Source organism: Neopelma chrysocephalum, unplaced genomic scaffold (assembly GCF_003984885.1).
Source record: "Neopelma chrysocephalum unplaced genomic scaffold, ASM398488v2 Primary Assembly neopelma1_23, whole genome shotgun sequence".
Taxonomy (NCBI): Eukaryota; Metazoa; Chordata; class Aves; order Passeriformes; family Pipridae; genus Neopelma; species Neopelma chrysocephalum.
This window is the reverse complement of record NW_020897691.1, coordinates 35529425-35544929: the sequence shown is the minus strand read 5'-3', so window position 1 is coordinate 35544929 and position 15505 is coordinate 35529425. Positions and strand designations below refer to the sequence as shown.

The 15505-nt window shown below is 35.0% G+C and overlaps 1 protein-coding gene across 4 annotated transcripts in view; it reads right to left on the bottom strand.

The window, feature by feature from the left end:
* AK9 (adenylate kinase 9) overlaps positions 1-15505 on the bottom strand; it is a 59766-nt gene that overhangs the window by 2205 nt on the left and 42056 nt on the right. For all 4 annotated transcript variants that reach the window (XM_027693417.1, XM_027693412.1, XM_027693433.1 and 1 more), the window contains 13 exons: positions 14539-14758; positions 13390-13452; positions 12431-12640; positions 11436-11654; positions 8553-8766; positions 7601-7802; positions 6308-6454; positions 4843-5063; positions 3438-3634; positions 2751-2920; positions 1942-2040; positions 1758-1860; positions 1089-1203 (listed from right to left, as the gene is read on the bottom strand). In XM_027693417.1, the coding sequence (XP_027549218.1) occupies positions 1089-1203; positions 1758-1860; positions 1942-2040; positions 2751-2920; positions 3438-3634; positions 4843-5063; positions 6308-6454; positions 7601-7802; positions 8553-8766; positions 11436-11654; positions 12431-12640; positions 13390-13452; positions 14539-14758 (2180 nt within the window). The remainder of the gene's footprint in view (positions 1-1088; positions 1204-1757; positions 1861-1941; positions 2041-2750; positions 2921-3437; positions 3635-4842; positions 5064-6307; positions 6455-7600; positions 7803-8552; positions 8767-11435; positions 11655-12430; positions 12641-13389; positions 13453-14538; positions 14759-15505) is intronic.

The window sequence follows — 15505 nt, the reverse complement described above, 5'->3', positions numbered from 1 at the left end:
ACAAGGTAAAGTACACCCACTGAACAGGTTGACTTCTATAAGACAAGACTGGTGAGTTGAAAGAAATGTCAGTCTTGCTCCAGAAATCTCCAGCAGTACTGGAAAGCAGACCAAAGCTACAGCAGAGCTACAAACAAGGATGCTGAAATCGAGAAAGCTGGCACCATTTATGCTGATTGTAAACTATTAAAGATTATTATCTGTAACTGGTATCTTGAATTAAAAAAAACCCCAAAATTCTAAAAAACAGCAACTATGAACACGGAAGATGAAACTAGAGCAACTTTCCTCAGTGCAGGAGTAGTCCTAACCTCTGGTAGCTCTGTGAGAAGTTTTACTTTTTCCTTATCTTGTGGGCTGAGTAGAAACACCTAATTTTAATTTTGGACTGTTTATCTTTGTTACGGAAAAGTAAGGTCAATTGGACTATCAATTAAATTAAGAAGTCAAAAATAATCAACATATTACTCTGAATCACATTAATATTGAGATCTTCCCAGATAATTTCACAAATAAACAGACTGATAAACAGTATTTCATTTCTCTGCTAAAAACTTAAAAATCATAATGTTGTCTTCAGGGTATCTGCAAGGCAAGGTTTCTTACTAAGTTTTATTTGGCCACATGATGCCGTTGAAAAAAGGCTAGCATTCAGGCACCTAAACTATGCCTCAGATAGTATTTCAGCAGCCTTTTGACACAGTAATGTAAGTCAATTTTAAAGACAATTCAGGTTGTCTATGACTAGTTTAAAATTTATTACTACCTGAAATGTATCATTTCACTTCCTGTTTGAAAACTCCAACAATTCCTGTTAGAAATGTTTTCAAGGCCATCACGTTGTTGGTAATAAAGCATTATTAAAGTCTCATTATTTCTGAGAGATCACTTACCTATCTACCTATTCTGTTAACCTTACTTTCCTCCCTGGTCCTTACACATTTCCAAGAAACTTAGATCAGTATATAATAGTGTTTTTCCATGTTGGACATAAGAAAACCACACCAATTAGCTATAAATGTTGTATCAGATTATTTATATAATTTTTATATTTAATTATTTTTATAGCATATTATTTTATACACTACCTTTTAAATGGAAGGAGACAAACAGCAGAGCAGTTTCTTTTACACTTAGGAATGGAAATTTTGGCTTAAGGCTGCCTACTTCATGCAGAGCTTTTATTAGAGAAGTTGCTACTCCCTAAAGGAAGAAAACAGTTTTAGAAAACCATTATAGAAATCTTGAACAAAAATATATTCAAAGCCTTATCATGTTGTCATGCAGACCTAACAATATAGGATGATACCCTAAGTTGGTAAAGAGTAGAAGATAACAAATAGTATAAAATAGTATAAAATATGAATCATTTTTTTATTTATTCATGTGTCAAAATGTAACAAACTATCCTTAGATGATTCCAGATAAGCTTGTGTCTATTCTAGTGTTAAAAATCAAACAAAAATGTAATGTTACATGATATCATAAAAAACTAAGTAAGAAAATCCATCATATAATACTGCAGTTTATTATCCCCCTCTGATGGACTTACTTGTATTTTTTCCCTTAAAACTACAAATATCTATTATTTTAAAGCTTTTAAAAATTCCTCTCAATCATAAGTATATTAAATTTTCAATTTAATATAATCCCATTGATAAACATAAGACTCATATTGCCTTAAAAATTAAGTAAACTGAGTAGGACATACTACACATCACAAAATCATGTTTTAAAATAGAAAAGCAAAAACTGGCCTGTTCAAGGTATCCAGCCAAAGGAAGTGCAGTTAGTAGCATTGGCTCCTTTTTTGGAGGGAGTTTATGGGGAAGTTTCAGATTCCAGTACTTCTCTGGTAACCTAACCAGATAAAAAGTAAGCACTTCTAACGTGTATAAACTGTGACATGATTGAAGATTAAAATGCAGTTGGTATATTCACCTCATAAACTTCTGAAGTTTTTCTTCACTTTCAAAAATATATACTTTATCTTGGTATTTTGCTGCATACTCAATATTGCCAGGCACCAAGGCTTCATATCTGAAGAGATGAAGCAAGAACATCTATTCATTCCCAGGAAATGTAAAACATAATTTGTGCGGTGTAAATTCACGAGTTATTGGGAGCCTTCTGATTATTAACAAGTATAGAAACACCAAAAAAGTAGCACTTGGATTGTCCAACTTTCCACTACATGACTGACAGTTACAAGGCTCAAAATCTGAGAAAGCCTCTGCCTCAAAATTTGCTTATTAAGGAACTTTTACAGTGCTTCTTTAGAGCTACTTCATTTAAAATGCCAATCATGGTTGTTCAGGAGATTAAGAAGGGATAGCATAGAATTGCTTAGTACGGTTCTATTCTGATGAGAAATTCTTGCACACTGAGGAAGTCAGTGGGACTTTATACTGGAGCTTTATGGATCTCTTACAAAAATAATAGCTTGTTTTGCATCTACTAGGATGTTATGAGATTTCTTTGAACCATGGAAGGCTCATGATAGAGAGAATTCTGTCCATCATCATCATGAAAGACAGCAAGGCAATACAGATCCTTGTAGAACCATATAAGTTTTAAAAGGTGATTTTATATTGATTTCCAAAGCCACAGGCACAATATAGAGAATTGTAATCACTTCCCGTCCAAACCCTAAACACTATTGAAAAGTATTTTGAAAGTGTTTTCTCATTAATGTGTTAATATAGGACAGACAGTCTGTAATTCAGATTATGAAAACTCCAGTGACCTACCTCTGTTTTCCATCTAGGTAAGTGACTGGACAGTATCCCTGCATTTCAGCCCTTAGAGGGAATGAGGCCTTCACTTCTGCCACAGTCAGTTTCTTTGGTAGCATATGGGGGGGTGGGAGAGGGTGAGGTGCCAGTGATGACACATAAATCTCTGGTGTGATCAAGAATTTCTGTAGAAAAGGAAACATCTTTATAATGAAAGAAGCACTGTAAGACTGTTAGTCAAACTACAGAAGCCTGGCTCACACAGTTTAGATACTTAGTTCTTCTACAACACAACAGTGTGTTGGCACTGCTGCTGCTTTTGGATAAGTAATTTCTTTTACAACCCACTCTCAGTTAAGTCAACACTATCCACCCACCATCCATCAATATCCATTGCTATCATTAGCCACTCTCTACACCCACTCTCCCTAAAACAGGTAGAGAAAGGAGGAAATTAGTGGTTCAAAACTAACGTTTGATCTGTGGCAAGTTGTAAGAGGAGCTTTGGTTTAATGGACTCTGTGCTGCATTTTGTGTACCTAGATGTTTGATAGCAGAAGTATACAGAACAAAAGCTTGAATACTAAGAAGAGCGGTCTAATTCAGGTTGCATATTAGTTATTTCTGTATTGAATCAAAGAATCTAAACAACAATGTTCCCCCTTCCCATAATCCCCTCCCGATGTGCTTTTTGACACTTACATCCAGTTCTTCCTGTGAAGCCATTTTGTAATAGCGCCCTTCAAATTCCGCAGCAAACTGCAATGAGGAGATTACAGAGCAGTCGACCAATTCACCCTTCTCTGCAAGGCTGACGGGACAGTAATGTCCAAACTCCCCCAGCCGCTCCTGCAGCTCTTTGGAAGTGATACATAAATCAGCAATGCTGGCAGCTTTTCCTGTTAGTAAAAGCAATTAATGATAATGTTTTATTTATGAAAGACATACAAACATCAAACAATTCTACTCAGAAATGTTACAGTTTAGAGGGTAATTCATAATTTGAAAGTGATATGAAATAATGAGAACTAAAATAGCAATTTTTAATAGATTGATAATAAAATGAAATTGCAACTCATTTTACCAATTAATTTTAATGACATTTTTGTAGCAGTTAAGAAATATAATAATTATTAATGATGTAGGCTATTCTGCATGCTCAACTTATTAGTCTACTTTCCCTGGGATGGGTTTATTTATGATTTATTGCTTTACTCCTCTGTGTTACTAAGGAACATTTCAGCTATTATTTTATTTCATTACATTAGTGAAAAAGAGTACAAGGTGTGATGAAAGCCTCCCCTTTATTCATCCACATCTTGCAAATGCTACAGTCTATCTGCATGAAATATATTCAAAATCTTTAATGTCATCTCAAACCCAAGCTGTTTAAAAATTGTACTTTTCAAGCTTGACATGAAAAAAGTTAAATGTATTTTAGTATTTTTGATTATGGCTCTGGTTTTTAAGAAGGGTGCAGCCACAGAGCTGTAAAAGTTGAAACCAAAAGGTGGATATCAGATAAGGAAGTCTGTTTGCCCTTCAGAGGAATTCTAGTTCAATAGTACAGACATGTTTAAAAGGCATATTTAATCCTGACCAAGGCTGACATACAAAAAATCAAGCGGGAACTGTGTCATTTTAGACTAAAGTAGTTTTCTTCCCAAAGCACAGAAATTAACTCAGATGGCATATTTAAGCTTAATTCTGAACTTTTAATTAACATCTTCCCTCTCCTACCCTCTTACTCTACTAATACTAAAGTGAAGTTGCCAGTCATAGTTCCCCTTGGATACTTTGGGAAAGCCTTTGTGGTTTATTCCCCAGTGTTGCAGAATCTACCATGGACTCTGACTTCTTCCAGCATATTTCTGTTACTCTGTTGTTTGGAGGATGGCCTCAGACTACTCAGTAGTTGGTTTTGTCTTCACTTTCTTCAAGAGATCTCTTCAAGATCTCTGCAGATGAGATTGAAGAATTTGAGGGTATCTACGTGCCCAAGAATTAGCTTCATCCAAAGAAAGCTGAAATGCCCATATTACAGTATTACAATGGGAATGTAATGGGAATGCCCATATTACTCTGGGAAAGTTTGTTTTTCTTTTACCTTCTCTTATTCTTTCCAGGTATATCTGTATTTGTTTAACAACCACTTGAACTTCCTGTGTAACTTTGTTCCAGATCTTCCACTTGCTCTGAACAGCATCAATCACACACCAGTTCTGACGCTCCTTCATATAGTAAGTCCTAATTGCATCAATGTGCTGTTTATAGCAGGAATTTTTAATGGCTAGAATCTGTGAGCTGTCATGTTCAGGATAGGGAGGGCTGAAGACAATGAAAAATAACACTCATTTACATCTGAGGATTAGATAATTTCATTGAATTTCAAGTGTAAATTCTAGAGTTCACTTTAAGTTCTTTTTACAGAATTCGGCTTGCTTGACACTGTAGGAAGTACAAATTTCTTATTAAGAATATTACCAAGTACATGTGAAAAAGAGCATACTTATGATTAGATAGATAGTCATGTTCAGAAACAAAGAACAAAACCTTTTCTACTTATGTTCCAAATACAACTCAAAAATTATTTTGTAAAGTATTTGGAATGTATCAGCACATATTAACTGACACACACCATAGATATACTATTAAATGGCACCCTGATATTGCACATTTGATTTGTATTTAAGCCTATGAAATATAATTAGTTTAAAGTTAAAATGAAGTTTAAAGTAAATACTTTCAAAAAGTCATCATTAATTTAATTTTTTTGCAATGCAAATTCTCTTTAGTCTCTCGGTAAACAATTTAGCATTGTACTGATTACTTGATAAAAAGAAAGAGACAAAATGAAAGAGATATGCAATAATGCTCCAAGCTATCTGGAACTTCTTAGAAACACTTTGTCTAATGAGAACCAGGTTCTTATACAATTTAATTTTAAGGTGAATGTTCTGTTCTTTTTCATTCTCTGTTTACTGTTCTTCCTCAAAAACAACCAGCAGCTCTTTAAACAGAGTATTTACCTCCTCAGAAAAACAAAGGGGAGTGAGCTGAATTGAAAGGTTTAGATGAATAACTCATGAATTCTGTATGTTACTAAACTATGCATTATTTCCATATTTTAAAAAGAACTATAATTAAGACTTAAAAGACAGCTTATTAGATGAAGTATCAATTTCTCTTACAATGATAATAATTGAATTAAATTGCAAAATAAACTTCAGCAGCAGAGAGAACTGGTAACATTTCTGACATACAGTCTCATTAAACCAGTTTAACTCAGCAGTGGGTGAACAGCATTGCACATTTGTGACCTCAGTCACAAATCGAGGGATCTGGCCAGAGCATGCCACAAATACCTGATGTCTCCGTTTCTGGTCTGTGGAAATCAAAGCACTAGCACACAGAGGGACTAGTTCCCATGTCTTTTCATGTGTGGAGTTCAGAGACAGCTGAGTAATGCTCCAGCTTAGATACAGCCTCTCTGGGTACAGCACTGAGGCACATAATTAGAGAAATTACCATATCTTGTAGAAAAAAGTATTTCTATCAGAGAGCATCACTACCTCTTTGTGCTTTCCTTATCCAACAGTGCTCTTCTGAACACTTCCTTTGTATCCATTTCTAATTCAAAGATTTTCACTGGAATTATCTTCACTGATTCCAAGAGGTTGACTTGTTTTCTTGTTAGAGGATATCCATCAATTACAACTCTGCATACAAACAGGAACAGAAAAAGTTTTCCTAAAAAGTGAGTTTCTAGTCAACCAGTAAGACTATTTATATTCCTAGTACATTCTCCATAAAGACAAAGTCTACACCCATGCCATGAAGTTATCACTGTTCTGACTTGATAGACACAATCTTCACTCCTAAGAATTTAAAATCAGATTAAAAAAATCAAGTAGGTAGAATATAAAATAGTAAAGGGAAAAGAAAATGCACAAAGGGTAAAAGGTAAGTGGAGGGCTGTGACTTGAATAGTGGTGGATTTTAAAATTCTGACACATCAATCATTCAGAAACATCATTTTAACTATGAGAAATCTCCATATGGATTGGAAGGAGCAGTTTTCAAAGTGATAAGTAAAATGATTTACTACTGTATTTGAAGAATTTTTAAAATCATATTGAAGAAGAAATGCTTTTCACATATTAGGCAATACTGGAACAAAATATACTGAAACAATATTCCAGTATTTAACATGAAAGAAAAGTTGAAAGAATTCTATCTCAAGCTCAAATAGTTTTCAGAGATTATTCCAGAATTGCCTTTCCCTGTAACAATTCTTTTTGGGGAGAGGAGTTGAATGTCATGAAATCATGATCGTAAAGCTCTTTAAGTCTGCCTAGTTTTGAAGGTGTTTCAGTGACGGAGAAAGAGCCTAGGAAATCAGGATCACATATGAATGAGGTGGAAAAACTCACTGGTTTCAATTCCTCCTTCATAACTGGTTGTTAAGAAAACCAGAAAAAAAACTTGAATACTGAACCAGTCTGCATGATCAAAGGGAATCCAATGTGTCCAAGTTGGTTCTGGAGTTGGTATAAGAGAGACAAAATGGTATTCTCAAAGGACAGTAGAAAATATTGGCTTATTGACTGAAAAAAAGGTAACTTTCATAAAGCATATTACCTGGATTGACTGGAATATACTTACTTGAAAATTGCAGAAAATTATGCTTCAGTTTCATTTCCCAGAGTAGTGTGAAGGACCTTTTTTTACAGATTATTTTCTTAATGCAGAAACCAGTTATGTGTTATAATGAAATTGTTTTACAGTGATAACATGGGAATCCATGCCTATGAAGGGACTGGCATGTCTTGAAGAAACCCCCCAAATGCAGACAAGACTCTTACCCGGTGATGCTACACATGGGGTTTAGCAGAGCCACATCTAGAGCCTGGATGGCCAGTTCATCAGGTACAGTCAGTCCTTTATGAAGGTGCTCCTTTATCTTAAGTGCCAAGTCACTCTCTGGCTGGCTGTCTATCACCAGCCGTATGGCGTCTCCCATGCACAGGCGCAGCAATCCATACACACTGGCAAGCTTCTGAGCAACTGCAAAACATTTTCATTTCAACTCACCACTTTTAACGTAAGCAACAACACAATCTGGCAGCCTATTGAAGTATGTCCTTGGTCTCAGAAGCTAACTGCTCAGCTCATTTCCCCGGGTCATTTCCACTGCATGATCTTGGTAAGTGTGTACCTTACCCCGCTAAGGCCCCTGTAGGGCCCAGACCGTGCATGTGTACATAGCACACTCAGTGCACTTATGCTGTTCAAGTCAGCAAAAACCTCAGGAGCAATAGTCAATATTATTATAAAATGTCTTAGAAAATATGCTTCCACTGCTGCCCCTTTTACAGAACAGCCCAGCAGTAAGATCACTTATTCAGAAAATGGGAAATATGGTTAAAATTTCCTCCTAAATATAATTTGAACCTGTCTCTTCTTTTTCTAACATCCTATTATAATCGTTAAAATATAATCATATGGTACAAGATGAATTTTCTCCTCCTCCAGTAAAAGGCAGAGAAGTGGATTGACAGAGTCATGGAGGAGAGAGAGGAGAGAAAGATGGAAATCTTGGGGTTTTTTTAATCTACAAATTTGGAAATAGACTGGGGAATGGGGAGTATCTGACTATCAAATGAGACACTAGAGAATGTAACTAAAGGAATTTATGCCCAGCAAGAAGAGCAGGAAGACCAACAATATTAATGGTTTATGATTTTTCAATAGTAATGACAGATACAGCTTCAGTTCATTAAATAAGATTTTGCTGTACAGATAACTGGCCCATACCTGTAGTCTTTCCAGATTTTGGAGGTCCCACAATTGCAATCTTCACTGGTGCAGCCGGTTTAGGTTTTGGCTGACGAATATATTTGATGGGATTTGTCATAAATGTTTCTTTATTTTCTTTACTTGAAAAAAAATAAATATATTGTCGATGGATTACAGGAAAGACTTCATTTCCATGGCTTTGGTGAGGCCTGATTACATCTCCTTTGCTTAGCTGTAGTGTACACAAAATGGGAATTAATTCATTAGGTTTGACAAAATCTCTTCTCCCTCCATCCCAGAGAAGTGGCTTTGTAGGCAGGTGGAGAAGTACCAACCATAGGAAACAAACCATCAAAGCATTCTGAAATTCATACATATGGACATAATATTTTGTCCAAGTCTGAGAAAATTCCCTACATATGCAATTATTGTACAAAAAGATGAAATAAACAATGAAGACAGAAAGAATACTCACTATTTCCAGTAGGTGGTACTGTAACACTTTATGTCCATCAAAATACTGGTCAGAAAGGATTAACATAATACCTTTTCTGATTTTCAGAGAATAAAGAAAATAATTTTATTCCTCAGTGAATTAAACTTGCTTACCTGCCTGACGGTAGAAGATACACTGAGAATATTGTATGTACAAATGAAGAAAATGTAAAAGGATATCAATAGTTACATTATGGTCAAGTGTAAAACCACAGCAAGTAAGCCAAAAAAGTTTTTGGTAAAATACATGCACCACTGATTAAATGTTTTCAAACACATTAGACAGCCCACTAGAAAGTCTGTAGTGTTGATGGATCATTGTCAGAAATGGTCATTGCAGTAATGCTAAATGAATTTGTTGCACCACTGTTCTCTGTAGAAGAACTTAGTCATGTCCCTGCTGCAGCCCTTCTTGGAGGAACTGCCTTAAAGTGTCAATAAAAGATGTTTTAAAACTAAATGTTGACATCTGTAGAAAAAATTGCCCAGTCCAGATGGCATTCCCCTTATATTTCTAAAGGGACTCAAAAGAGAAATTTTTACTGAGAAATGTGTAACATTGGCCTTCCTTCAACAAAAAAAGAAAGGTAGAGAAAGTTACCATTTTTTTAAAAGGCCTTCAGGGTGGATCCTGGCAAACATAGTCCAGTAAATCTGACTCTGTATTGAGCAAATTGAAATATATTAAGGAAAGTAGTTACATGCATGCAATATAAAATAATGGGGAAGAGCCAACTCGGCTTCTTGTGGAGGGAAATCATACCTCACAAATTTATTACTATTCTTTGAAGGAGTCCATGAAGTTGATCTGGTTATTACAGTAAGAGATGGGACTGTTCTACTGTATGGCATTGCCTTGCCAGACTCTTCTCATATTCTTAGGTTCCTATTTCTGCATGAAGTCATTTCAGGATGCTTGCCCTCAATTTATGAGATGTCATGAGTCTGTTCTACTGCATATCTGCTTCCATTCCTCCCTCAGCTCATAATTTTTATTCTCTGCCTATCTAATCAGTTGCATTACTACTTCCCCCCCCCACAGATTTAATCTAAAAGTAATTGGCATATATTCTTATCTGCCTTTCTACCCCAAAACTTCCAGTCTGTAATCAGTTTCATAATTTCTATTATATCCTAAAGTACCCACAAAATGATCCTATTTCCCTGTCATTATTACCAGCTCGTACATTTTCACTGTCAGCACACACTGGAAGCTATCTAATAGCTTCCTATGACTTCTTTTTTCTAACTGAATTGCAGTTTTTATTGGCAAAAAACACTGCATAGAAGAAATGAATGAACTGGAGAAACAGAATGACAAAAATGTAGTGAAATCTGATAGAACAAAGTGCAAGGACTAGAGTGTAGGGACTAATTAGAATTAAACACATAAACTGGTTCAGTAGTTGGAAATGACAGAAGAGTAGAAATATCTCCTTCTATTAATATGTCCGTAGATTATTGGATGCCAATTTGATGCAGACATGAAAAAGAATGAAGATTCTGATCCTACTGTTAAAGAAAGACAAACACGATCTGGAAGAGGTGAAGACCCAACATGATGACTATACAAAAAGGAATAAAAGTTGCTTGATTAATTGGCATAGTAAAATGAAGGCCAAAATGTGTTTCTCTCAGGGCCTTTCTGCTTTCTATATGGTGTTCACTGGACTTTTTCTTTAATGAATCTTCCTTTCTATTTTTGATTTATTCACAATCCAACCTGCTTTTATTTCTTCCATTAAACCACAAAAATTACCTGCTGACATTTCACTTCCTACCTATAAAACTGTATCAGCCCACTTTTGGGGATAGATATGAGTACTTTCTGACCTCAACTTTCCAGATCTCTAGTAAAATACTACAGGAATACATTTGTTGCTTTTCAAAATTTGTAAATTTTCACAAGAAAGAATTATTGCCGATGAATTACATACATCTAACATTTTTTCGTTTACTTTTTCACCACTGCTAGGGTTGGTGGCCACTTGTGTGTGTGGCTTCTTATAAATTCATACTCCAAAGCCTTTCAATTTGTTTTCACCACTTTTGGAAGGCTTTAAGATCTTCTCTGTTGTCCTGTGTTTTGTGTATCATTAAGAGATAGGCATTTCTTTCTGATTTAATGCCACCTTTAATCGTGTCACCAATGACAGTGTAACAAATTTCACTAAATGCTTCTCAGCCTTAAATTAGATGCAACACTGAAAAGACTAACACCTTTTATTATCAATGCTTGCTGTCTTTTCTGTTTATTCAGTGGTGTCATTTTGATTCAGTAATGTAGTTTTCATTCAATAGGTCTGGTATTAATTGCTAATGTCTCATAACATCTTTTTAATGTAGAATACATTTTTAAAAAGTGTTACCTCTTGAAAATATTCTTCAGCCATTTAAGAACATTACCTTGATTGGATCCCACTGACCAAAAGAACTTGGAAATTTATATGAGAGAAATAGCATCTTCTCTGCAAGTGGTAAACTGATTGGGTAACATTTCTCAAAAATGCTTTCACGATTTTCTGTTAGAGATTTCAGCTTGCTATACACTTGGTAGCGCACGACATGAGGCTTCCGTCCTCCATTGATCTCAATTGGTGGTATTAATAATTTTTCAAGTTCTTCCTGGTTATGAAAACATAATGAAATATTAGAATCATAAACACAATCAGATTTATAATAAAGACTGACAGCAAGATTTTCTGTCAACTATCAAGGATTTCTTGAGCATGTTCTCAGTCACCATAATCAGCAAAATTTGATTTGAGAGGAGAATTGGTCTTCCTGCCCTCTGAAGTTTAAACTACCCAGTACCCAGTATATATTAAGTATCATACAATCAGTGGATAGAATCTGAATCATGATTTAGTTTCTTCCTGAAGTAAGATACTTAGTACATAGTAAACAAATGTTACCCATCTGCTCACTGCTTTAGATATGGCATTATCATTGCAGACATCTAACATTAGATGAGGTTACCTCACCATAGGTAACTGATTTCAAGAAAATTATGTTACTAGGAACTGTATTAAAAAATAGAGCTGTCTAGTAAGACTTTTGTCTCAAAAATTATTTTGAAATACTGTTTATATATTTATAACTCTCTAGTTTGGTTGCCTGTATCAACTGACTTATCAAAAAGGAAATAAGGACACCAAGACTGGGTAGGCCTGACCAAACGTTTCCTTTTCTCCCCCTATGATATAAGTCATATAAATTACATACTCTATAAAGTCTATGCCTTCTCAGTACAGCCTTCCTCTTGCTCACATATTTAGATCATGAGTACAGCAGCACAGTTGTTTAAGCACTATAACTTCTAAATGTGAAAAATAAACTTGAAAATTCTTCTTGCATTATGTGATCATATCATTGAAAAAAGTAAGCAGTGGTATCAGTACCTGTACACTTTGTAATCTCTCTACTTCTGAATCAAACTTTTCTGCAATTTCATTTTGCATGCGTTCAACAGCCTCTTCTTCATCTTCTTCTTCTTCTGCTTCTTCTTCTTCTTCTTCTAAAAACTCTTCTTTAAGTATAGCTTCAATTTCTTCATTTTTATTCTCATCCTCCTCCTCAGTGGCTTCAAGATTCTCCTCATTTGCTAGAGCCTATAAAGGCAAAATATTTTGTTGTTTCATGTCTCTGATACAGATGAAGGAACATATGGCATTCTTGTCTCTTTTTGAATTAGAAAAATCATTAATTAAAAAAACCCTGATTTTGGGGTATCCTTTATTGTAAGCAAAAATCTAGTAGATCCTAGAATCTTATTTCAGAAGAAAATACAGGGGTATTGCGTCGTGCATACAGTGAAGCATTGTCAAAAACGCAGTTTTGGTAAGAGGTGTATTTTTTTCATATGTGGTATTGTAGTTTGACAGGACTTTGTTTTAAACAGGCATGTTTACTGAAAGTGTAGCTGACAGAATTTCTTGAGCAGTCAAGTAGTACATGAATATATTTATAAATATACTATGTAATTGACTTTGGGCAGAAATTCCAGTACAATCCTATTCTGGATTGACCCTGGATTTGACAGGGTACTTAAGGCACATGCCTAATCCAATTAATGGGGCTACTCTTATGGTCACCAATTAGATTCATTAAACACATTCATAAGTATTTTGCTGACTTGGAGCACATATTGAGAATTCTTTTTAAATTGTTTTTAGTCTTCATGAATCGTTTTTACAACAAATTCAAACATCACATCAAAGTATTTTTGAAAGTAGAAGCTTCTTCACAGTCTATCCCATTTTTACTATTCTACATTGTCCGAAGTCTTTGACTAAAAATTTCTAAGGGATGAATGCAAACACTTCTATCTAAAATCTTTCTTATTAGCTTGTTTTCTTACCTCCTGTTTCTTTTGTTTTCGTTCTGCTAAAAGTTCTTCCCTTCTTTTAGCAATCTTCTCATTCTGTTAGTGAAAAAAAGATGTAAGAAGACTGATATTTGCTAATAGAAGGTCTCTGAGAATTGGTAACGTGGCCTGTATTTAACGTCGTTCTTTCCACCTTGAAATTCTATTTCCAGTTGATTCTAATGTTAAAAAATACTACCTACAGTTTGAAATTTTGCAGACCAGATATACCTCTCTACTAAGCAAACATGTAATTTAATTTTAGTAAAACTAATTTGGCAACTTTTGAGATTGACATTAGAGGAGGAAAAAATACTGTGTTCTTATCACACTGAAAATATAGTAATATTTTTATTGGTTAACTATAGAGTTCCTGAACTTATAGGTGTTTTCTGTCATTTGGCAAAGGGGTGACTGAAGACAGTATTAAATGTGTGCTGTTCCCTTTGACAGTTTAGTGATGTTAATGGTATTGTATGAGTCTTGTCCCAAATTCCATTGTCCTAACTTCCTATGTTTCAGTTGCTCTGTAGTAACTTATATTCAGACTTTTTCTGATAGTACATGTGAAGTACTTTATCTCACTTTTATAGAAAGTTAATAATCTTGAATATATTACATGTACCAATTGTAAATGTTTGCATAGAGGCTTCAGGTTACTTCAAGTAATTTGTAACTTTATCGACAGTAGACACGGCGTTGTTTGAACGGGAGACTGTGCAGCCACAACAGCACTAGAATGTGGCTTAGAGCTATTACATTTCTGTGCAGAGTATCATAGATGGAAACACAGACACACACCCACACCATACACTCCCTCCATCCAGTTGCCTTTTGTCCAGGACTTTCCAGATGTCTGGCATTCTGTCAGACTGCCATTTGTTTGGCAGCACAGCTACTTCTCTTGGGTGCAAGGTAGCTAAACTCCTTCATAAATTAATTGCAGAGAAGAGGAAAGGAGCTCTAAATTATTTTTCATTCTTATGGTAAGTCTGGGAGCGCTATGAATGTGTTGGACTGTGTCTCCTGGCTCCCATATCTGTTACTCAGTGTGCTCTTCACAGCTTTGGGAGTTTCAGAATCTATATTTAGACCTATGCTGTTGAAACAACAACAAAAAAAAATGTAGGACTGAAAACTTACCCTCATTTTTGTTTTCAGGTCCTTCAGCTTCTTTTTATATTCCTTTTTTTTATGCTGTTTGTCTTTCCATTTTTTCAGACGTGGAGGAAAAAGACGCTCAAGAATGTCACTGTCTTCTACTTGAATATAAACTGCGACATCAGGACAGAGTCCTCGTTCTGACAAATATTTGGCTTCATCTGCAGTACGAGGGAAACCATCCAGTATAAAGCCTGTGGACCTAATTGGAAAATGAGATATTTATCACTACACAGTGTAGTTTAAAGTGCAACACAATGAACTATCAATGAACTATCTTGCATTGGCCTCTTTAGTCACCAGTGCGCTTGTAGAAAATGTGGGTAGAGCCCTTCCCAAATCTTTGTTCACGAAGCCTAGCCATGATGATGATGATGAGAATGAACATGTAATTATTTTGAAAAAAACCCCAAAGCCTCCCATGTTAAATGCATATGTTAAGAGTAAAATTTAAAAGATACTTTCAGCTACTATCTTTTTACAATGTAAAACTGATATTTCAGTATGTATTTTAACTACGCACTTAAAAATTAATTTCTTCCAAGGTTTTAATGTGCAAAGCTTAATTATTTTAAAAGAACATAAAAAAACCAAAATAAATTGTGTCTTCAGACTTGCTTGTGTAAATCTAAAACCAATATTTCTTAGGTACTGCTCTCAAAAAAACATTATTGTTACCCAAACATTATTTGGGTAACAATTGCCAAAGAAAGCTTGTGCCTGAAAATTTATGTTTCAGAAATATGCCTGACAGTTTCTCCTCTAGTATAAGATGAGAAATTTGCTACTCAGCGTGACTTAGATCTGTCTTCCTGCAGATATTAAAAACAAGACAGATATGCCTGGAAACCTCTATGGCTTGTTGGACCTCTTACAATTTCAAATTAGATGAGTAGTTATGTAAGGCTGAATGTGTGTTGATAAGAAGTGAATATTTATTTTTATTACT